Source organism: Sinocyclocheilus anshuiensis, unplaced genomic scaffold (genome assembly GCF_001515605.1).
Source record: "Sinocyclocheilus anshuiensis isolate Anshui unplaced genomic scaffold, SAMN03320099.WGS_v1.1 scaffold656, whole genome shotgun sequence".
Lineage (NCBI taxonomy): Eukaryota > Metazoa > Chordata > Actinopteri > Cypriniformes > Cyprinidae > Sinocyclocheilus > Sinocyclocheilus anshuiensis.
Genome location: NW_015555829.1, coordinates 1,439,034 through 1,463,573, shown reverse-complemented (window position 1 = coordinate 1,463,573; position 24,540 = coordinate 1,439,034). Strand labels below are relative to the sequence as shown.

Genomic DNA, 24,540 nt, shown 5'->3' with positions numbered 1-24,540 from the left:
ATTTAAAGGGGGCATAACACACACAGTTTCACCCAATCTCATGTTAATCTTGAGTACCTATAGAGTAGTATTGCATCCTTCATATCTCTAAAAAGTCTTTAGTTTTATCATATTTATAAAAGAAAGATACAACTTTACGATTCTCTCCGGAAAAAAAGCCAAGCTCCTGGAAGCGCGCTGTGGGCGGAGCTAAAGAGTGACGAGCACTTGGGCGCCGAATGCCAACAAAACAGACATTTGATGCCGTTTCACTTACCGTCTGCAGTTCTGAATCATGACCGGGATCTTTTATAGCTGGGGCCGCTCCATCTTTCAGTATCAAACGATGTGCAAATCCAGCGTCGAACTGGGCCTTGTTTATAAAACATTCGTCAACAAACACACTTGTGAAACTCCGTTGCTGCTCCGGAAAAACAAACTGTATCCACTGTTTACATAACGCTGGGTTCATTAGGAAGCTGAACAAAGTTATCTTTCCCTTACAACCAAAAACACACTTCTCTGGATTGGAGACATTCTTCCCGAGCAAGTCCTGTGCAGTGCTGCCGTCGGATGAAGCGCGTTGATGGGCGTGATCTCGCTCTCACTCTGGTCGATGCGTGCGCGGGCGCGCTCTTCTGGGAGAAATGCCCATATAAGGAGTTCCACCCTCGTCTACGTCATGAAGAGAGAGGCACGATCGAAAAAAACTCTCTGAAACTTGTACGAACCCGGAAGTAAGATTTTTGGCACAGAAATACTCCGTCATATGTCCAAATTGTGTTTTGAAACTTTGTCCAAGCTTAGCATGAGAATCCAACTCTTTAACTGTGTAAACAACTCTAAATGTATGAAACAGCATTGTACCCCCCCTTTAACGTCAATTTTACGCTCCTAACCGCCTTTGTCCATGAAGCATTAGAAAGGCTTATGGATTATTTTAAAATACTCTATTAAAAGTACGCTGCATCTTGAATCAGTTCTATTTGTTTTTCTAAATGTTATACACAAGGCTGACTCTCCACACATTTGCATGTGATCAGACTGGATGCTCATTTTCAGTCATGCCTACATGTGTCGCTTCAGTAACGATGCAGACATCAGTGCTCAACTACCATACCTGTATGCAGCATAAGACACATAGTGACTAGAGGAACTCACACGGTGCATTGGCCACCAAAGAGCCTCATTACATTTGGCATTAAAAAGTGTGCGGAGTAATCAGCTAGTTACAAAATTGCTATTCCATTGGTTTAAAACATAAAATTGTCCATGTAAACACACCCAAATGTTTTTATGTGGTCTGGGACAATTGAATTGCAATCAGATAGCTATCCAATTACTTAAGATCAGGGGCGATTCTAGGTTCTTCATTTTAGGGGGGCTCAGCCCCCAATGAGGGTATAATAATAAAAAAAATAAATCAAATCAAATCAAATAATGTTTGACTAATAGGTTAGGGTGGTATAATAAACCTATTGCAGTATCCCACTGTATTGAGTTAGATGTTGGAAAGTAAGTTAGATGGGTATAACATTTGAGTACTGAATAAGCAAAATACAAGTCTTCCTCATCTCTCACACACACACACACACACACACACACACACACACAATTTTACTGTTTGTATTTCTAGTACAAACCTCTTTCATTAGCTTAAGTATACAAACCTCTTTCTATGCTCAAGTACTGTCTGTCACTGCCTTCAATCATTTCTATGCATGACTGTATGGTAGTTAATGCCACATGCACTGTAATATGTTTTATATTGAAAGTTCAATTTTCAAATGAAAATAGCAACATTTTATAAAGTATGTGTTCATATGTGTTAAGGTCTAACGTTACATTTTTGCTGGAGGAAACAGCTGTGGTGTGATGAGGGGTGAACACAGCGAAAACTTCACAGTAGATGGGAAACCGATTGCTCCCCCATATCATTTTGTTAACTGTATTTATGACAAAGAACTGCACAGATGCAGATATTATAACAATCTATCGACAAACATAAACACACCTTGTCCTCTGTTTCTTGCTCTGCGCCGCCGCGGTCTGCGGATTGAAAAAGAACGCGCTGAAAGACAGGGAGGAGATGAAGTCTGAATTTGTGTACAGTTTATGGAGCTAATCGCAATATTTTTAGGGGGGCTGAGTAGAAATTGGGGGGGGGGTGGGATAAAGCCCCCCTAAAAATGACCTAGCGACACCCATGCTTAAGATGCTGTTTCATGGCAAGAGCAAACAGGACCCAAGCAGTGGAGGAGGGTGGCATGAGGCGCTCTGTGTCAGGCCATCCTCAATACTGGCATCAATAAAGTATAAGCGTCAATGCTCCAATTCCTATATGAATGGTGAGAATAAAAAGAAACTGAATCGTTGGATGGTTTCAATTATCGACTAATGTGAAGTTGGAAATCTGATTCCATACATTTTATGTTTGCTGCTCTGACCACATTCAAATAATCATTTGACGGAGATATTCAAAAACGGATTTGCACTGCCACTGGAAACAGAGTATTAGAGACTGTGTCCACTGTACATTGTAAGCCAGTTTTCAATAGTCTAAAGGACTAAACATACTCGGTTACTAACGTAACCTCGGTTCCCTACCCAACTGTAGCACTGGAGATGCTGCTGCCATGAGGCCCAGCATTCTTTGAAACGCTTTGAGAGGGCGAGCGGTACCGATCTTGAAGGAGGTCGCCAGCCTCCGTATAGCCAGAGCTCGTTCTGGCGTGACTACAGCTTTCATTTGGGCTGAGTGGAAGATTGTTCCCAGGAATGAAATTTGCTGGCTGGGAAGCAATGAGCTCTTGGCAAGATTGACCCTGAGTCCCAGGCACTCCAGGTGGCCGAGGAGGAGGGCTCTGTGAGATATTAATCCTGCCTCCGACTGGGCCAGGACGAGCCAGTCGTCGAGGTAATTGATAATACGGCTTCCCATCTGAACTTGTCTGAGATCGAGGATGGGCCGGAGGCCACCATCTCTTTTGGGGACGAGGAAGTAACGTCTGTAAAGGCCTGACTTGCTCTGGGCTGGAGGAACCTTTTCCACGGCTCCTTTTGCCAGCAATTTCATCACCTCTGAGCGCAGGACATGAGCGTCCTTGATCTGCATTGAGGTGGGGACCACGCCGCTGAAGCGCGGGGGTCTTCGAGTGAATTGGAGTTGGAGTGAATATCCTCGCTTTATTATCCCCATAACCCATCTCGACATTCCGGGGATGGCCTGCCAGGCCTCGGCCCGCGTGACGAGGGGTTGAATCAACTCGGGTGACTGGCCGCACAGGGGCAGAACACTTACGAGTAATGGAAGAAGAAGTTTGTCCTGTCAAAGAGCTGCATGGAGAGTGATGCAAGCGGGGGCCTTGCCGGCTTTAATCACTCAAGCCTGATCAATCATACCCGCGAGTTTGCCATTTCTGCCTCCGAGTAACTGGGAGGAGAGAAACGCCATAGTGGGGGAGGCGGGGCTTAGCGACGCACACACAAATGCGAAGCTGCCCGTGTTTTGCTTTGATCTGCCTGGGAGGATTAAGCTGCTCGTATAACGAGGTGCACCGATCCTCATGTGTAACACACACTGGCAGATTAAGCACGCATGATGTGTGTAGAGGATTGCTCAAGTCTGATCGTTCAACCCGCGAGCTATTATACTTGATTTGTAAATACATGTCTATGATTTTGCAAAAAGGACTTTATCTTCTTGCCGGAGTTTAATGTTGTTCCCTTTCGATACTTCACTCGTACTGCGTCTTGCTTAAGACGCATATGGGAACAGTCCAATCACGCCGTGCTAATGTAGTCAGCGGCAGCGGCAGCATCAGCGGCAGCATCTGCTCCGATCTACTTTGTAGGATAAAGCCGCTCGATGTAAAGAGGGGCACTAATCCTTTTGTGTGAGACACGAATCGAAGCGCAGCGGGGAGGGCGAGTATGCAGGCTCTGTGTCGGCGTGAGATCGCTCAGACCCAGTTGCTTAGTTCCCAGGCTTTGTCGTTTCTCTCTCCAAGGCTTGTTGAGAGAGGAGAAACACAGAAACGGGAGAGCGGGGCTGCCTTCAATGAAGGTGGTCCACGAGTGGAGAAGAGCGAGACTCATGCTCGAGTGAACATTCTATCTCAGTAAGCACGTAGCTCACTGCCCTTCTGCGGCGGATCCGAGTGCAACGGGGAGAGCGAGCACGCGGGTACAGCGCTGGCATGCGATCGCTCCGACCTGGTTGCTTTAGCTCCCTGACTCCGCTGTTTCTCTCTCCGAGGCTCGCTGAGAGAGGAGAAACGGGAGAGTGGGGCTGCCTCCAGTGAAGGCAGTCCACGAGTGGAGAAGAGCGAGACTCATGCTCGAGTGATCATTCCGTCTCAGTGAGAGCGCAAGTCTCTGCGTGGGGTCTGCCCAGACAGATGACATACTCATTGCTCTTCTGCATTGTGCAAGTATCCCTGCACGAGCCACACTCGCAGAGCGACATTTGCAACAACGTTGCTAGAATTGTCTCTTTTAGGGCTTACCTGCTAGAAATAAGCTCTTTCAGTATTGCCAGATGGCGGCAGGTTTTAAGCACTGCACGAACCAATGGCCGTGCAGTTTCACTGCGTGAATGAAAAGGCTTCAGTTCAGGAGAAAAAAGGCTTTTTTCCCATATGCGTCTTAAGCAGATGCAGTACGAGTGAAGTATCGAAAGGGAACATTAAATATAAAATATGAATAAAATATATAAATAAATATGCAATGTAGCACATAAATGCTGAACCTCAGTTATAAACCCTGTCAAATAACCACAACAAAAGGTCTTTTAAATAACTTTTCACTGCATAATTGAGCATTTTAGGCTGTGCTCCTATTGAGACGCTCAGACAAAAGCCCTCTCAAGCAGTGTGAGACCTTGCACTTTAACATTACAAACACACTTCCCTGGCATTCATGTCAGTTCTTTGCAAGAAATGTTCAAACACGGACACTGTTAGAATGAGGCAAATATTTAAGAATTCTTGCATATTTTAAAACTAAACTCTCCCAACAAGGTTCAACAAGCTAGTCATCAAACAGACATGCCAATTGTTTAGCTGGTCTTTTTCTGGAAAAACATTGTTCTACAAATATTTGCAAAAAGATTTCTTCTGCATTGTAATAAAGAAAAAAAGTAACTAACTACTAGATTTAGTTCCTGGATATAGCGCATGAGAAGATAAAGCTGAATGTACACTCATTTAATAATTTAGAAAAAAAAGTTTTCTGAATCATGAATATCATGAATGGTAGTTATACAAAACAAAGGTCAAATCATTTGACAAACTTATTGACCTTGACAAACAGTAATGAAGGTCTCTAGGGATCCTCTCTGTGATATAATTTCCTGTTTATGGTTTTCTTATCACATAACATCACAATTTGGGTTATGCACAAAACAAACTTCTCAACTTCTCTGTACACTAGGCTGCACTGCTTTCCATATCCTCAGTATGTGCTAAGTTGAATATGGCACTGAATGAATGAATGAATGATGCATTTATATAGCGCTTTACTGTGTATTGTTGTACACCCAAAGCGCTTTACAATCATGTGGGGGGGTCTCTCCGTCACTGTTTCACTGACGATAGCCAAACTCTTTTTACAAGAATTTCAGATTTTTAAATTAGACTTATTTTTTTATCATTATAATTAGGGTTGGGCGATGTCTACAAAATTGGCATTGGACGATGTCTACAGTGAAACATCATGATGGACGATGACATCGGGGGGTGGTGGGGTTAGGGGGGGTGTCCGAAACATGAATTCGTAAGAAAGGCACGGAAAACAAATAACGATTGCTAGGGGTAGCCCCCGTATAAAGCGCAACTCTGCTTTGTTTACAGCGGTAAACAAGGAAACGCTATAGTACGGTCGGTTCATAAGCAGTGTTGCCAAGTCCACGGTTTTCCCGCGGAGTTGGGCTACTTAACACTGTTGTCGCGGGTTGTTGTTCATGTCCGCGGGTTGAAGCGACCCTAATAACGTGATATTTAGTCCCTGGAATGTGAATTTTACTTGAAGATCCCCGCCGAAAAACTTGTATTTTACCCCCGGAATGCGATTTTTAGAGGGGACCCCTCTAAACGCGACTGGACTAGTTTTATTGCGAAAACCTGGCAACCCTGTTCATTAGTGCCACCTGCTGTCAGAGAGTGCGTCTCAATCAGACCTGCTGTTTTTGTTTCGTGCAGATGTTTTATGTAGCAAATAAATAAATAACACCTAAAGTCAGACTATTCTATTTTTGTTTTAAATCCTGAAATTAATCTAAATCAAATCACAAACAACTGCCCGTGCAGATCATGATTAAAATGCAGTGGTTGCCTCTACAACACTAGTGACCACTGCTCTAAAGAAACAGGATTCCCTAAATTATCGTCATTGATATCGTTATCGCAATAAATATCAGAAACTATCGTGATATATTTTTAAGCCCATATCGCCCATCGCTACGCTCCATAGTATAAACAGAGTACGTGCGATCGCGAATCTCGAAAGTGAAAGTGAAAATAAAAAGCGATCGTGCATTCAAAAGCAGTGTTAATGCCAGGCATAATAGCGGCTCCCTGATGCCCGCAATTTATATACGTACAGTACAATTACCCAATGATATAACTGAGAGAGAAAGTATTGAAGTATATATTTTCCTCCAATCTCATATTTATTCCCTTTAGGGGTTCCGTATACACGTAATTTTCTTTCAGAACACGGTATTGTGATGCTGCGGATTGCGGGGAGTAGGGGGTGGGTAACGATGCCGGCTAGGCCTGTCGCAATAATCAATATATCGACTTATCGCGCAATATATGTACATGACCTCAATAATTTTTGGTGACGCAACATATCGCCCATTGTATTTACTTAAAAATGAATGTCACCATGGTTTTTTTTGCATTCCACTTGCGCCTGTGTCTTTTGCAGCTTCTCGTACATATCACGGTGTAGTCACGAGGTTCTAGTTCAAATTTAAAAAATGCTTCTACAAAGTTTCATCTGCAGATACGGTCTTGTTTAGGGATCTGTGCCTTTGTGCATACGGACATCTGACTGCTAAGTAGGGATTGTGTTTTTCAGCAATACAGTGCACCCTTAAATTTACAGAGAAAAGAAGGTCCGGGAAAAATCTGTAGATGGAAAAAATCTCCATACAAATTCTTTGTGCATTTTTCTTTTTTCTACTTCTTACTTTGCACTTTTTGTTAGAAATTAATACTTAATTTCCATGATCTAAATATTCTTAAAAATGAAAAGTTTGTTGTCATTTGGAAGTGTGTAGGCCTTCTTGCATTATTATGCCGTTACATTATGATTATATATTCAGTGGCATAAAATGGTCTTTATAATGACAATAATATCGCTTATCGCAATTATTTCTGGGGCAATATATCGCACAACAAAAAGTTGTTATCGTGGCAGGTCTAATGCCGGCTCAACACTGTGATGTCTATCAGCCATCGCCGATGGGCGATGGCATCGTCTGGCGGCCTAACCCTAATTATAATCTAAATATTACTACACAAACAGAAAGTAGAAATAGATCTGGACACACTGCTCACTTGCCAATGTATACAATTTCTGTGCATAAGTCAATCAGCTGTCAATCATGTTTAACACACTTTTTGCCGCAAATCCCTTTAATCTGCTTTCATTCCCCTCCACCCCCCTCAAGAAAACAGCACCACAGGACTGTCTGAAAGCTCTGGTGCGCTCCTGACAGCACAAGATTACAGATCTATGATGCATGACATGAACAATCACATTCAAAAAACAAGCTGGATCAGCCTTTGTTCCTGTGTCTAGCTGTCAGAAGGCAACTTGACTCTTGTTGTTTGCAAACAGTGAAAATCATGTACAGATGTGTAATGAAACAATATTTTGGAAGACACTTGGAAATCTTGTTCAGGGGTTGAAAATGCATCCAGGGATGACAGGTTTAATCTGCCATCCTTTGAAAATTCATTCATATACAGAATATTTAGGCCAAGCAGATCTTTAGAGCTAAAAGCCTTAAACACATCTACTGTTACAGTGAGAAACAGATATATTTATTCGATCATGACTTAACCACACAATTGTCTGTCAGAAAAGAAACAGGAAAACTATGGCACAGGTAAAAGCAGACCTTTAGGGGACAAAGGCAGCACATTTGATTTCAAATAGCCCTTCCGTCAGCAGTGGTCAACCGTGGTTGTAAATTATTCACAGAGGCATCTGCATCTTGGGCAGCAGTGGCTGCAACCTGCCTATGTCATGGAAGTCCAGTTGGCGAGGATCAAAATACACTGCAAAGCAACTCAAGGTCAAGCTATCAATTAAACATTATGAAATGGGAAGAATCAAATTATAACGTGTTTGTATCATCAGGATCACAGGGATCAATACAGAATAACTTTAATTTTTTTTGATTTTTTTTTTGAGCCTCTCCTCCTGTGTATGGAAAGTCAATTTTTCTATTGTAGTCCATCTAATCTTCTGTTTGGATATTAGCGCTGTGACTTTACTTAACAGGGTGAATGATTATTGTTTTATAACAGTGCAACAAACTGAGCACATGGGTTCATACCGACATTTGATACTGGGCCGAAAACATCCATCTGACTGGCATTAAAGAAACATGGTGCAGCTGAGAACACTGATTACATCTGTGTAAAGATACTTTACTGAGATAAACCAACTAAACTAAGCAAGACTAAAGTCAAGTACAGTAAGGCAGAAGTTCTGACACCTACACTGTAAATTATTTCCAGGATTTCACAAGATGTAACTGTAATATTTCACAGTAAATTACATTATTATCATTTCACAGGATTTAACGGTGATATTTCACAGTATAATACCGTATTCAGAATTTTACTGTGAAAATAACGATGGCGGGGCAGTTACAGGAAACTACTGTGAATTTGCGCATGCTGAGTAACCCAAGCTCTCTCGTCTCCTCCGTGGTTTCATCAGACGGATTCAGCTGTAAGTGTTGAAATGTCAAATTTTGTCGATGAAATTACTTTTTTTTTAATGAAAATTTTTTTTTAATCAAAAAAAAAATGTTGCTTTTATTAACCAAATAGCATTAGTTGTAGCTTCTTTTGTCACTTTGTTAGGGGTTAAAATAATCAGGTTTGAGCGCACCAATTTTTTAAACAAGAAATGAACAGACTTTGGTTGTAGTAATTGTACCGTATTCATTTAGTAGCTAAATGTGAGACTAACTGCTTGCTAATTTCACTTGGATGAAATGAAACATTCAGCACATTTTCCACTTGTTCTTAAAATCCCAAATACTTAAAATGAATAAATCAGCCTATGTAACATATGTAATATTTTAATAATTGACTTAAGAAATACAGTTCTTTATTTATAAAAAAATAAAAAAATATTTTCTGTGAAATTCAGTAATTAAGTTAATTCTGTAAAAGTAGTTATACCATTATAATCTTGCTTGCTGAAAAAAAAAAAACAATAGAACCCCTCTCAAAACACAATAACAAATGGAATGGATTTCAGGGTTATAATGGGAATTGTATTGGTTTTAATGTAATGGTGTCTAGTGTCTACTAGTATTTGATGGATTCTATTGGTGGGATGTAATCTGGCAGATGGCAACCAATAGAACAACAGTAATTTCTATTGGAATAATGCCCAAAACAAAAAGGAATTTTGTAATGGTTTAATGGAAACTATAAGAATTTCTGTGATGGTTTCTAACTGTGCTGCACATTATTGGCAATATTGAGCTGAAGCTTGACTTTGCAAATTTAAAATCGCAAATCAAATCGCAATTACAATATCTGTCAAAAAAAAATCGCAATTTGATATTTTCTCCCAAATCGCACAGCCCTAGACCTCACCTTAATTTCACAACTGGTCTGGCTGCCATTTTTGCCAGCTACTACAACTTCAATTTGAAGTATGCTGAAGATGCCTCTTGCGCTCTGGAATTTATCCAAAAGTAATGTCTACATTAATATTGTACTTGAGGGCTTGTTTTTTATTTGGTGGGTTAAACAAGGAATGTTTGGATGTGTTGTGTTTTTGCGAGCCGCGCATTCAGGGCCGTCCTTGGGGGGTGCAACTGGTGCGGTCACACTTGCCTAGTCAAATCACACACCTCTGCTTTGTTGCAGGACTGTTCTTGACTGTGTGTTTGTGATGGAAATGTTTTAAGCTGCTGTTATTTAAATGGCTAGGGTTAATATGCACCGAAATAAAAATTCTTGGCCGAAGCTGAACAAAATGAAACACTGGGCCGAAGGCCGAATACCAAACACGGTTTTTCCACATTTTCTCCCCCATGTAGGCCTATTTTGCCATTGCATAAATTAAATAGCCAAAATGTGCTTTTTACTGTTTTGTCCTGCTTTTAAAAAAAACTTTGAATTACAAAACAACAATTTAAAAATATTTACTTAACACTGAACATTTTTTTATATTCTAGCAGACATAATACCAACAAAGCACAATTTACCTTAAAATTAATAAAGTTAGTAAAATAATATTTTTTGGCCATTTTTGAGACTTGAATCAGGCATGTATTTTTACTGTACAAATAAAGGCAGCCTTGCTGAGCAGAAGAGAATTCTTTTAAAACATTAGAATATATATAACAGATCCCAATTTGAACAGAATCAGGGCATGTATTTTTACTGTACAAATAAAGGCAGCCTTGCTGAGCAGAAGAGAATTCTTTTAAAACATTAGAATATATATAACAGATCCCAATTTGAACACCGTGTAAATGTTATAAAAATAAATGTATTAATAGAGTTGTTGTAGGGTAATTATTATTATCATTATTTATTTTTTTGTTTATAATTGTATTTTACAGAACAACAGTAAAATTACAATACTAACATTTATGAATGTTGATGGAGTTGTTGCTTTTTCTCGGCTTTTATTTTGGCAGAAACCCACAAGGAAGATCTCAGTGCTTCTTTTTGTTGACAACAGCATGCAGATTTATAAATGATTCTCATTACGAATTTGGGAAGATGTTTGTCGCACGTATCACATTGTCACTTGCCTTTAAAAAAATTCACAAAAACGTTACTGAGCAACTGACGAGTAACAGTTTCAGCGCAGATTTTCCTCGTGCTTTGGACTTTGAACCCTTGCGCCGCAAGCTCGTGCAGCGCTGTCAGAATACATGCAATTCGTGCGTGCATTAGAAAATATAACATTCTGCAGTTTATTTACTGAACGTTTGAGGCCATTTCACGATTTCAATCATCATACAGTAGCCTAACCACCAGCATCAGCCACCTCTTCTTCTCATCGGAGACATGTGATGCAGCACTAAACAGTCTCTCGCTGTCAGTGCTTCGTACTTGTAATGATTTCTGCGTCTTTCTTTCGTTTTAAATACTTTTACACTGCCGACATGTTTGCTGCATTAGTGCGTGCCTCTATTTGATCGCGTTAGTCATTGTTCGGTACATATTATGCGGCCTTTTTCGATTTTGACATCGAAAGAGATCTTTTTGCTATTTTCAGCCGAATAATTTCGGTTGCCGAACATTTGGTGCATCCCTATTAATATCACCTCGTTCTATCACTTTTTTGCTCTGTACTGCAACAGCAGTAGGGATGGGCGATATGGGCTTAAAAATATATCTCGATAATTTCTGATATTTATTGCGATAACGATATCAATGACGATAATTTAGGGAATCCTGTTTCTTTAGAGAAAAGTATTATCTTTCCTATTTTTACCCAAAATAGGGTGTTGTGAGCATTACTGAGTACACACTTAATGTAATGACTGTTTAATTCATACTGGAAGCCGGAGGGCGCCCTTGCACAGAAACTCCACATATGCATAGTAGAAGTAATGCTCCAGGAAGAAGTATCCAGTGATCGCTGTAGCTGAATAAAATGCAGATAGAGAAGTTTTAACTGAGGAAACCTGAAGACAATAAACATGCGATTGCACAAAATACCATATTGGCCCGAATATAAGACGACCCTGATTATAAGACGACGCCCCCTTTTTCCAGATATACCTTTTGGAAAAAGGCTTTTTAAAAACCAAATCTTGTTTTTTTCTCAGTAAAACACATTTGGTCTTCAATTATTTTCATATTGCATATTTTTCCTATTTTAATTTTTGTTTTGAAAGTGTGGTAAAAACTGGTAAAATGTACCAACAATCACATTTAAAAAATATACACTTTTTGATATACATGGAGAGCATGTCAATAAATTAAAATATCTTTGTTGGACAACAGGTTTGTAAACGACTCATACACATGTAAAACTGTGTCGCACATGCTACTGTAGTACATTTACTCAAGGCTCAGACCGATTTTTGTCACACTGTACAGCCCTATCCAAACCTGTTCCAGATTGTAGAAGGAGCTGCTCAATTTCACGTCCGCCTTCCTTCACGTCACTCCACACAGTCGCACACAGAAATATGTCAACAACTAGACTTTATCGTTATTATCGCGGGAAGAAGAATTCTTATCGTGTGGAGAATTTTTACCGGTATATCGCAAACGATAAGATATCGCCCATCCCTAAACAGCAGTGACCCACTGATGGTGGTGACTGGGAACTGACACCTTTTTCATCCCACTTGAATGAAACTAACAGCTTTCCTCTCTGCCTTTTTGTTTATAGGTGCATCAATCCTGAGACAGGCACAAAGTCAAAGAAGCAGAGGACATCTCAACCAGCAAGCCTGTACACTGATCAGGAAACTCATTGACTTTGAATGGATGTTAATCTAGTGTGTAAAGCAGTGTTCCAACACCAGAACAGACAAACCAAACACTGGCTCTGTGTTAAGCTAGTAGTTACAGTCGTGGTCAGAATTATTGGCACCCTTGGTAAATATGATCAAAGAAGGCTGTGAAAATAAATCTGCATTGTTAATCATTTTGATCTTTTATTTAAAAAATTCACATAAATCTAACCTTTCATTGGAGAATAAGAATTTAAAATGGGGGGAAATATCATTATGACATAAATGTTTTTCTCTAATACACACTGGACACAATTAACGGCACCCTTTTATTCAATGCTTTTTGAAACCTCCATTTGGCATAATAACAGCTCTGAGTTTTCTCCTATAATGCCTGATGAGGTTAGAGAGCACCTGACAAGAGATCAGAGACAATTCCTTCATCCAGAATCTCTCCAGACCCTTCAGATTCCCAGCTCCATGATGGTGCTTCTCTTCTTCAGTTCACCACACTCATTTTCTATAAGGTTCAGGTCAGAGGACTGGAATGGCCATAGCAGAAGCTTGGTTTTGTGCTCAGTGACCCATTTTTGTGTTGTTTTTGAGGTTTGTGTTTGGATTATTGGCCGGTTGGAAGATCCAAACATGGCCCATTATAAGATTTCTTCTAAAAAGTCTAAAGTCTTCTAAAGTCAGTCATTTTTTGTTTTTTTTTATCTGTTGGTATTTGATAGAATCAAAGATGCCATGTATCTAAACAAGATGTCCAGGACCTCCAGCAGAAACATAGGCCCACAACATTAAAAATACAGCAGTATATTTCATGGTACACATGGGGTATTTTTTTATCCCTATGTGCACCAAACCCATCTTGAGTGTTTGTTGCTAAAAAGCAAATTTTTTAGTTACATCTGACCATAGAAGCCAGTCCCGTTTGAAGTTCCAGTCGTGTCTGACAACAGAATATGCTGCGGATTGCTTTTGGATGACAGCATTTTCTTTCTCCCAAACAACATGTGGTGTAGGTGCTGTTTTTTTTAAACGTTTTCTGACCCTGAGACTTAACTATTTTCTGCAATTCTCCAGCTGTGGTCCTTGGAGAGTCTTTAGCCACTCAAACTCTCCTCTTCACCGTGCATTAGGACGATATAGACATACGTCCTCTTCCGACAGATTTGTAACATTTTCTGTTGATTGGAAATTCTTAATTATTTTCAATTGTTTTAGTTCAATGAAAGGTTAGATATTTGTGAATTTAAAAAAAATAAAAGATCAAAATGATTAACAATGCAGATTTATTTTCACAGCCTTCTTTGATCATATTTACCAAGGGTGCCAATAATTCTGACCACGACTGTATGCAGTAAGATGATTACTAAATATGTTCTATAGTGTCTCCTGGTTCAATGGAGATAAGCATGACTGTCTGAACCTATTTGCTTTTGTGTTTATTTGCATTTAACATGTCTTTTCAATGTTATAGGTTACTGATGTGTTAACAGATAAAAACATAAAAATGACAGTATTTTACAATAAATTAACAGTAAATTAAATGTAAATTTTATTTTAATTTATAAAATGATTTTTTTTTTTTTAATTAACAATAAATTTAACAGTAAATTAACTGGCTGAGTTGCATTACTTTTATGGTTAAAACTGTAATTCTACAGCAGCATACTGCTAAATTGAAGTAATCTGATGGCATTAACTGTAACTTCACAATTAAATACATTAATTCAACAGGAGCATACTGCTAAATCACAGTAATACCATGGAATAATTACCATGAAGTCACAGTATACAGCTGTCATTTCACAATTATTTACTGTAAAAAATGATACAGTAACTTACTGTGAAAGGAATGCAACTAGTAGCCAGTAATTTACTGTGAATTTACAGTCAAATAATTTACAGTGTACTTATTTATGAAACTACATCAAAACCTTTGTCAGACCAACAAAATTACCCCAAATGTTGTCCCAACTAGTCAAACACAGTTGTCTGAACAAAGAATTACATATTGTTGAAATTTTAAGGCTTTGTGAGTTCCCAGCATTCATTGCAGCATGAATAAATTACGCAGTTACTGTTATAGGACTATTGTTTTGCTGTTTGCGGACTTAATTTAAATTTTTTTGTTGTTGTTTTATCATTATTGTTAGTTATTTTTTGTACTGTAATGTAAAGAGCTCATATTTTTAATATTTGTTGGTTGTCACCGTTCTTGAGGTTAGTGTGTCTAGTTTTGAGGCCTAGAGAATGTTTAGCCACCTATATTCATTTTCTGGATATCTTAGTCTTGTAAGTTGTTTTACAAGCTAAGACAATGTTGTCTACATAAGTTATCCATTAAGGTTTATCATTCGTAAATAAATATAAAATCAATAATGTGGTGACTTTTTAAACATCCTTTTTTTCTTCCAGGAAACAGAAAAAAAATAATTACTTCAATGACAATAATTATTGTTTTAGTTGCTGTGACAAGAATTTTTCTATTTGCAACAAAGCAATCAGCATTGCATGAACAAACAAATTTACATTGGCTAAACAAAGTATCTGTACTGACAAGAACTAAAATACTATTGTTGAGGGAACTCAAAAGTCTTACTGCATCAAGTTGCCTTATTTTTTTATGTTTTCTCAATTATTTATGTTTTACAGTTAAGAATGAATGATGTACGGCATGCCCACATCAATCAGGTGCTTGATCATCTAAGGACAAGAGGGAAAACCTGATAAAAAAAATATAATAAAAATGTATCATCTTATTTATTTATTGCTGTCAAACATCAAGACAAAGAGATTTTATTTTAAACTAAAGCTTCTCTTTTGTTGACAATACATTTATGAACAATTATCATTACAAGATTGGGAAGAAGGTTGGCACATGCTGCCTCTTCACATGCATTCTATAAGTGAGCCCAACTTACAACACTTGCAGATTTCATGTGGAGCAGCATTTACTGTGAACCAATCCTCTGAGACACTGGCACACATTTAGAAAGTTTTAAATATTGTATTTTATTAAATAATGTTTTTTTTAATTTACTAATAATAATTAATAAACAGAGACTCAAATATGTGTCCTTCTGGGTTATTACAATATTTGATGGTAAATTTAATATTAATTTATTTTCATTCTGAGTGAACTGTTGACAATATAGCTATGTAATGTGATCTAGGAAAACCCAACACATGGTGAAATTTTCCCTTTTTAGGTTTTGATACCAACAAAAGTTATGGCTATCTGAAGTTGGCTGATAGCGATGATTTTCAGGAATGGAATTTTGAGAAAAACGGGTTTAAAGTGAGACGGGTTTCACTTTCACTTCTACTTAACGATCGCGGTCTGTCAGGAGTGCTATACTGCATCATTACACAAACAGACTGACGTTACCCTGAAGAGGACAGTTTTCCGTTGTTTATCATGATGGGCATAGTCTCTGAACTTTTGATCACCCCTTGTATGTTTAGATAGCACGAATAGTGTACCTTGTAGTTTACATTTAGAAAAGCGAGTGCAGTGCACCTGTGCATATAACAGACTGTCATCGGACTTCTCCTCTTTAGTAACTTCATCATCCGATCCTTCATCTCTGGATGTGAAATAGTCCATTATAACATCTTTTAGGGCACTGACATCAACAAGATTGAGCAGACTGAGACGAGCAAGATCGTCTAAGTTAGAGATCGACCGATATATCGATTTACCGATATTTTCCCCTACATGTAAGCATTTTACCATAATCGGATATCGGTTTTGTAATATCGGATTCACCGATAAACGCCGCCATCTTGTGGGTGTTTTGAGAATTGCGCGCAGGATCGCTATTGCAGCACGTCTGAGGGGAGACGAACAACAACAACGGTATGGTGCAGGTACTTGATTTGCTGTAGTAAACTTTATTTAACATAACAGCCATTTATGCCCAAATTAGATGCATTACATAAATGCCTGATATGTAGTTTATGCAGCTTGGCTCTAAGAAATAGAGACCAACTCACGGAGTCATGTAAAATAATCAGTCAAATCCTGTCCCAATAAAGACGTAACTTTGCCTGAATTAAATAATATGCAGCCATGAATGAGCTTATGTTGGAAATAAAAGCGCTGAATTGAATTCTCTCTCTGTTGTATATTTGCTCATCATTAGTCTCGTGAAGCCACTTTCATATTGCTGTTCACTCACTGGGTTGATGTGGTTGATGCTCAGGAAATGCTCCAGCATGGCCACCGCATGTAACTTTTAACAAGATTCACTTGTTTAAAACACCCTAATTGTAATATGAAGATTAAATTTAACATGAAAGACTGCTAATTTTCAACACTTAAAAAAAAAAAAGATGACTGAAAAGAGGAAAAACCAAAGTGAAGTATGTTCTTACTTCACTCAGTCATTTATTTACTTTATAACAGTAAATAAATATCGGTTCTGCATATCGGTTATCGGGCACAAAACATGCAAATAATTGGTATCGGTTATAAAGAAAATCAATATCGGTCGATCACTAAGTGAGCAGCTTCAGACTGCGTTGTTTTCTTGCGCTCCGCCATCTCACGATATTAAAAAATAAATGTATTTAAAAAACTTTGTGTGCTGTAGTTTATACAGGACTGGCGGGAAATGTGCGTTGATACACCTTTATTATATATGTTACGTGGTTTATTTTGATAGGTTAACTGTTTTTGTGGTGTTAAGAGAAAGCACCTCAGCAGCGTGTTCTTAACATGAGAGAAAGACACAGTCTTTTCTGCTTGCTGCAATAAATCACTATTTTTCTGCACTAAACAAATGCATTTTGCCAAGATATTTTCAGAGATAATAGACAAGATGTTATAGAATAAAAATGTAATTAAATCCTAATTTTGACAAAAAATTGGCATTCGACCTATTTTTCGAATTTCCTGAAAACGTCCCAGTGCGACATCCGACGGGTTTTCCCAGATCGCATCACATATTGCCGCTATCCGTGATTCACATGGGTCTTCTCATGTCAGAAAATATGGAAAATCCCTGGTACACTTCACATATGGTTGTCTACAAGTCAACATGAAAACATACTCATTTAAAATTACAATGGGTGTTATGATCTGTTCCTGAGCGTCAATCCTGTGCAGTATCCCTCACTAAAGTACAAACAATACACAGATCTAATCAGCTGCAGCATGTAAATAAATAGTGAAATGACACTCTGGCTAACTATTCAACCTGAAAGTGTAATAGACTTGGGGCTGTGAAATAACTTTGTTTAATCCAAATGAATCCATATAGAAAAGATTAAATTGGTACATTATTCCAGAAATTATTCCAAAAAGGGGGTTGTGAGTAACAAACTTCCCTATTCTGTAAAACAGGTCACGTCACTTCCAGTTCAGGTTTTTTGGATGTGTTTCGTTAAATATGGAGTTTTACTCAAGATGCCTTCAATGGAGATACCAAAGATGAGCACAATCAATGCTCATCACATATTCAGACTGAGATCTGAATGTTTATTATTATTATTACTTTTCTTTTTCTTACCAACATTCAGATATTAAAATTGAATATAGATACCATCACTTCATACAAATGGATGCAATAAGACATGCTTGGTGGTTTGGTCAGGTGATATCCAACATATACTAGGGCTGCACGATTAATCGAATGTGTTTCCCATGCGTATCTTGTCAGTAAAGCCGGTTCTGTGATTAGTAGTAAATCTCCATCACGTGCTTTCAGATGGAGAAGCATTTACTACACAGAGCCGTAGTTCATTGACAAGCTATGCAAAATCGCGTTCATAATCGCAGACGATATAATCGCGCGATTATGAAATCGAAGATATCGTTCTGCGATTATGAAAGCTGTTTGCGTAGCTTCTCAGTGAACTATGCCTCTGTGTAGTAAATGCGGTTCCATCTGAAAGCACGTGAAAATACCACATTTAATAACATGTTTTTACTCCAAACTCACTTCATAACGTCAGACGAGTGTTTGAAATAAATCCTTCTGTGAGATGATGTGGCTTCTTACACAGAATAAGGCACGCAACATATTTCATAGTATTCTAAGAAGTGATAAAGGCTATGTCGATTAGTATTGCGTTAGAGACCTGCACCCGCAGGACCCAACACAACAGGGTGTGGCGCGGGACAACTCTTGATGGGCGAGTGCGGGTGGGAAGAGACTCGTGTGTGTGTGTGTGTGCGGGATGGGGGAGAATAAAATGATTCGCGGGACTCCCGTAAATTACTAATTATCTAAACAAAGGGTCTAAAACATATAAATTGTTATTTATCTGTTGCACAAAAGCAAAAAGAACAACTAATATTAACATTAAAATGACTGACATGCACAAGCTAGGCATAGTTTCTATTTATAACACGTGTTTAAAGGGTTGCGCAATGTAGCCAATCACAGACTCAGCTGTTGATTTCTGGAACGCAATGGCCAATCAGAGGTGATTAAGTTAGAAACTACTCACCGCAGTGCTGAAATCGTGTGTTCATGAATCCTCTCATTTTAACACACGAAGTGTAGACACTGTGAAAGATTCATTGTGCATATATTTATTGGTGTTATAACAGAGCTTTATGAGATCACGATTAACTGAGATGTCAGCTTTTAGTGATAATAAAGGAAGCGCGCTGCTCGCATTCTGCCATGCCAAACCATGCACGCAGCAGCCCATGCTTGCTTTTCTATTAAAAATAACAGTGGTTTGTGATTGTTGATGCTTAGCCTAGACTGAAAAATCCGTCCCGCGCAGGTCTCTACATTGCGTTATAATATATTTTATTATAATAAAAATTATAATAAGACGAACTCAGATAAAAAAAAGCGTATTTGGAGTTTCAGCGTGAGAGCGCCCTCTGGTGTTCGGATGGAGATTTACTGCTGATCACAGAACCATGCTTCATTGAAAGATACGCATGACAATCACAGCTTCTGCCTAATGGCGATTTATCGCCTTTGCGATTTAATTCCGATTAATCGTGCAGCCCTAACATATACCCCATTAAAATAAGAGGAAGAGAAGAACCAGTTGTCTGTGAGCTTTTCCTTCAGCACCTATATGGCAAACAATAACTAGTCTTGTACTAGTACATTCACTCCACATATGTACAAGAGAGAACCAAGTTAGATGAAAGTGAACGCAATTTTCAATTAAAATAGTTCTTTATGCCATCATGTAGTCTCACAACAAAAAATAGCTCCTGTATAATACAAATGCTCATTTATCGATTTGTCCGCAACCCTGTTGTGGCTGTACAAATGATTTCTAGAGTGAATATATATTATTTACAATGTCGACCGATATTGTTTTTTTGACAGCCGATACCGATATCTTAGAGAACAGGGTGCCCGATGGCCAATATGAAGCCGTTATATATGTGCGTAAATTTATTTTAATTAATATTTAAGAAATTTTAAATAATTTAAAATGAATTACAAAATAAATGTCAAATAAACATGTTTACTTTAGATGACAACTTCTTGATTCTGCAATCGTATTACTGTATTTTTCACAAATAAATATTTAAAATAATATATAAATAAAAAGGAAGTAAACACTATAAACAACAGGGCACTCTGTTTGTGTGCATTGGGAATCATATTTTTTCAAATAAAGCCAAGGTAACACTCATTTTACATACAGCACACAGTGAAAATGACATGAATATGACAGTGGGCAAATGGATAAAGCGCGGCATAGTTTGAAATAGGGCTGCACGATAAATCGCATGCGATATTTAACGCGCTTAATGCTGCTCAATGTGAAAGCCCGCAGGTGATGGAGATTTACCGCTGATTACAGAACCGGCTTTCTGACAAGATGCGCGTTAAATATCGCATGCGATTTATCGTGCAGCCCTAGTTTGAAGTCTTTTAAGTTGAACTCTCCTCCTGTCCGCATTCAATTTGCAAGGACCGACCATCGAAACAAACGAAAAGAGGCAGTGGTGTTTGATATCATATTTCATCTAAATACAGTGAGAAAAATTGCGGTAGCCAAGGTGAGCTGACTGACGTTATCAAGTACGCTGCTGTTCCATTTGCAGAATTACCGGACTTGCATCGTCCCGTCCACGGGAGTTCACACTCCCAAGTTGAACTCACGAAGTCCAAACAACCGAGGATGCAAGTCCGAAATTTGCGTACTTGGTATTGAGAAACGCACGCAGACCTACGTCACCAGACTATTTTCCTATTCTTCACAGTACTTTAGACCGCGATGAAAACGCAGACAGCAACAGGTCTGGGGGAAAAAAAGTTCCTGGGACAAATTGTTCCAGGTCATTTCGGTGGAAAAGCGGCTTAAGCGGCTTAAGTCTGCAAGGTTTGTGAAATTAAATGTTTATTAGACATTCAATTCAAGCATTATGTTTGCCTTTCTATTACTTATAATATAAAACCAATCGTTATATTCGATAGCTTAGATGTAGCACACAAAATCAAACGGTTCAATTGTATCTGGTTTCTGAACAGTAGTGAATATGGTCCAAATACAGACAAAACATCCAGTGGCATCCTGAAGTATCTCTAATGGACATTCAATTGTGTAAAAACTATACAACACAAATCATCGACTACAGTGATTTCTTACTTGTGGATCTAAAAAACACAGTTACAACAAAAATCAAGTGAGAGGTTCTTCATATCACTTCAAGCAGAGGCCCATTAGTTTACACCAATTCCTCAGAGACATCATGTGCAATGTGACCTAAAAGATATGGTTTCTTATGTTACCCAGATGCTCCTGAATACTTCTGCCTTTAGACTGATATAAATACCGAAGCGATGTGCTCAAATATAACATTGTATTGATTAATTGGGGAGAAAAAAAAAAAAAAAAAAAGAGTACAGGAACAGACTGTGCCTCTTATGCATTTTTCAGTAAATGCAAAATTCAAACCTTGATCAAAAAGTCTGTTAAGAAATATCTGCCATTTGCCTTGCTATTCCTTAAATATTCTTGAATAAATATAATAATTAAGGTGCATATCAAATATGCTCATGTTATGTAACTCCAGCACTCAGTCATATCTAATCTGATGTTCTCAGATGCAAATATGACCTTTGGCCTAGCCAGCCTCATCCCAATATTTATTTTATTTTTTTAAGCACTCATATACATATATGTAACAGTCCTCACCCATGAATAATTAAAAAAAGGAGCTACCAGTAGAGGGGGTGTACATGCAACATATAAAACATGTATGCATGAGCAGCAGCAGTCAGCAAAATGTTATTGGTCAATATTACAGGCACTAACAGTAGTTCAATGCATTACTAGTGTTTTCTCAACTCCACCGAACAGGTCTTTATGTTGGGGACTCATCAGACCAGTTACTGAGGAAATAAGCTGCAAAATCCTGGCAGCAAACGCTGCTCCTGTATGGATTATATTCAGATGGTGTTATGTAGCTTTTTTTACGAGAAACCTGTGAATTCGATCTCAGTGCGGAGTAACACGAGAAACAACCTCCAGTGGCACACACATACACACAAAAAGAGTCATGTCATAATACAAATGTACACTCTGTATATGCATATTGCATTTTAAGGGGTCAAAACATATTAACACCCACCTGAGGAGCAGGAAATGAGGAACACTCCAAACGCTAGCTTCGTTGCAGGTCCCATTTTTCAATCTTCTGTCTTGTCCTACAAAATCCAAAAGTCTTTGCATTCAAGTTTCCCCTCGAACCACTGATCAGCAGTCAGTGAAACACATCCATGTCACTGAGTCAGTGATATATGGCAATGCACAAATCCAATTCCAGTTTATAGTCCTCAGATTCAGTGATTTAGAAAAGTCATCAAGTGTCCACTGGTGATAGTTCATTCAAAGCAGACGAACTTTTAGAAATAAAGTGATCTATGACTGTCCATGCAGTTTGCTTTAAAACCCATATCAATAACTAAGAAACTCCAATGGGTACGAATACTGTATCTATACAATGTTGCCCTGTCTTGCGCTCAGAATAAACGAGCCCGTTCAATAAGCTGTTTCAGTAAATGGGCCAGCTCCCAACCCCAGTGATCAGAACAACTGGACAACCTATGCATAGAACCCGCCATAAAATATACAGATCAAAACACGGTTGTTAATGCAAAGGAACTGAGCAATGCCTCCAAACCACCTTAAAAGTATATGGCAGTTCACTAAATGCATGCACATTCACGGAGATAAAAATGGAATTAACATCCCAAAAACGATATTTACACATCACGCTTACTTCGCTTAATATTTAAATATATGTAGTACAACAGATCATAGATAAAGTAAGATAAATGGGGTCACGCGCACGATTCAGCGCAAGCGCGAGCTCAAGTTGACAGTGAGGTACTTAAATATGGCCAAACGCGCTATTTCCACATTCCCTTCGGGTGTTAATGACTCAAACCTGCAATTCCCGACCTCACAAAGCTTCTCCAGAACTGCTAAGGTAGGTAGTTAAAACTAACAGTCGTTTTAAACTAAGAGATGTCGACGGCTGAATAAAGCTTGGCACGAAATAACTTTAACAGCCCCGTCGGGAATATGACGCCAAAAATGAGACGGAATTGCCAGATAATGTCACTAAATGTAATCCTTCAATATGTATTGTCCCGGTGCTCATGGTCGGTTGACTTTTTTAGAGCGGCCGGAACTCAATTTATCGCGATTTCCCTCTCCGTTGCTGTCAGTCACCGTTGGCTTACTGTATTCAAGATGGACGCTCGGGTGGATTATTTTTGTTTTTTTCTGTCCTCCACTGCCTTAACCCGCCCATTTTTTACGTCAGCCCGGCACCGCACTGATTGACAAGCGCTGTACCCAATCAGAAAAGCATATATAAATAATTGAAACCAACCATAGTGCTGGGTACACATAAACCCAGCCCTCTCTATGAGGGGTTGTATGTGGCAGTAGAGTGGCTTTCATTCGGAATGTAGGCTGTGAAATATTCACTGTATGTTAATACAAGTGTAGGGTACTATTATACCTGTGATGCAACATCCTATCATTTATGAAAAGGCATACAACACGTTATTGTGTAATTGAATTCAAATGCAGAATTCTGTATTTTTATTTTATGTTGCACTATAGCCTACTGGGGAGAACGGGGCTAGTCCAATTACAAAAGTGTGTGTTTTCAATTCAATTCAAGTTTATTTGTATAGCGCTTTTCACGATACAAATCGTTGCAAAGCAACTTTACAGCAAATTACGTTTCTACAATATTTAGTGGTAGCTTATCAGTGATGACTGTCAGTTAATGTACATATGGCAGATATTATACAGAAAAATAAATTAAAGACGTAATCAAACAGACGATGAACACTATTAACAGCAATTATTATATGATGCAATCAAACTTATAGCAAAATGTGGTAGTTCTGTATGTTGTTTCAGGGTTGGCATCATCTGAGGTCCTCTGAGGGGTTGGCATCACAAATTCTTTTAGGAAATCTGTATACGGCCCTGGTGGTCTATACACAGTAGCCAGAGCAAGAGATACGATAGATTTTGGATTATTTTGCATATCTGACAGCGTAACATTAAGCATAAGTATTTAGAATGAGTTAAACCTGTATCCTGTCTTCTGAGTAACATTGAGAATATCACTATACACTGTTGCAACACCGCCGCCACAACCATTCTGACTGGGCTCATGCTTCCTGAACAGTAGTTTGGTGGAGTAGACTCATTTACTTCTATCATTTAAGCAGGTAGAACAAAAGTCATCATGGCAGTTATTTTAGATTTGACTTACTAATCATATGGAGCGTAGTGTCTTGGAGATGTTGTCCGACAGGAGTTCCGCACCAACTCTGCTGGGGTGCAGGCCATCAGCGCGAAAAAGCCTAGGACGCTCCCAGAAAAGATTCCAATTATTAACA

The 24,540-nt window shown here is 38.6% G+C and overlaps 1 protein-coding gene across 4 annotated transcripts in view; it reads right to left on the bottom strand.

Moving 5' to 3' along the window:
- The window catches only part of LOC107675352 (activin receptor type-2A-like), a 61,643-nt gene extending 38,268 nt beyond the window's left edge, over positions 1 to 23,375 (bottom strand). For all 4 annotated transcript variants that reach the window (XM_016469647.1, XM_016469648.1, XM_016469649.1 and 1 more), the window contains exon 1: positions 22,242 to 23,375. In XM_016469647.1, the coding sequence (XP_016325133.1) occupies positions 22,242 to 22,296 (55 nt within the window). In that variant the 5' untranslated portion in view covers positions 22,297 to 23,375. The remainder of the gene's footprint in view (positions 1 to 22,241) is intronic.
- Positions 23,376 to 24,540: the final 1,165 nt, after the last annotated feature.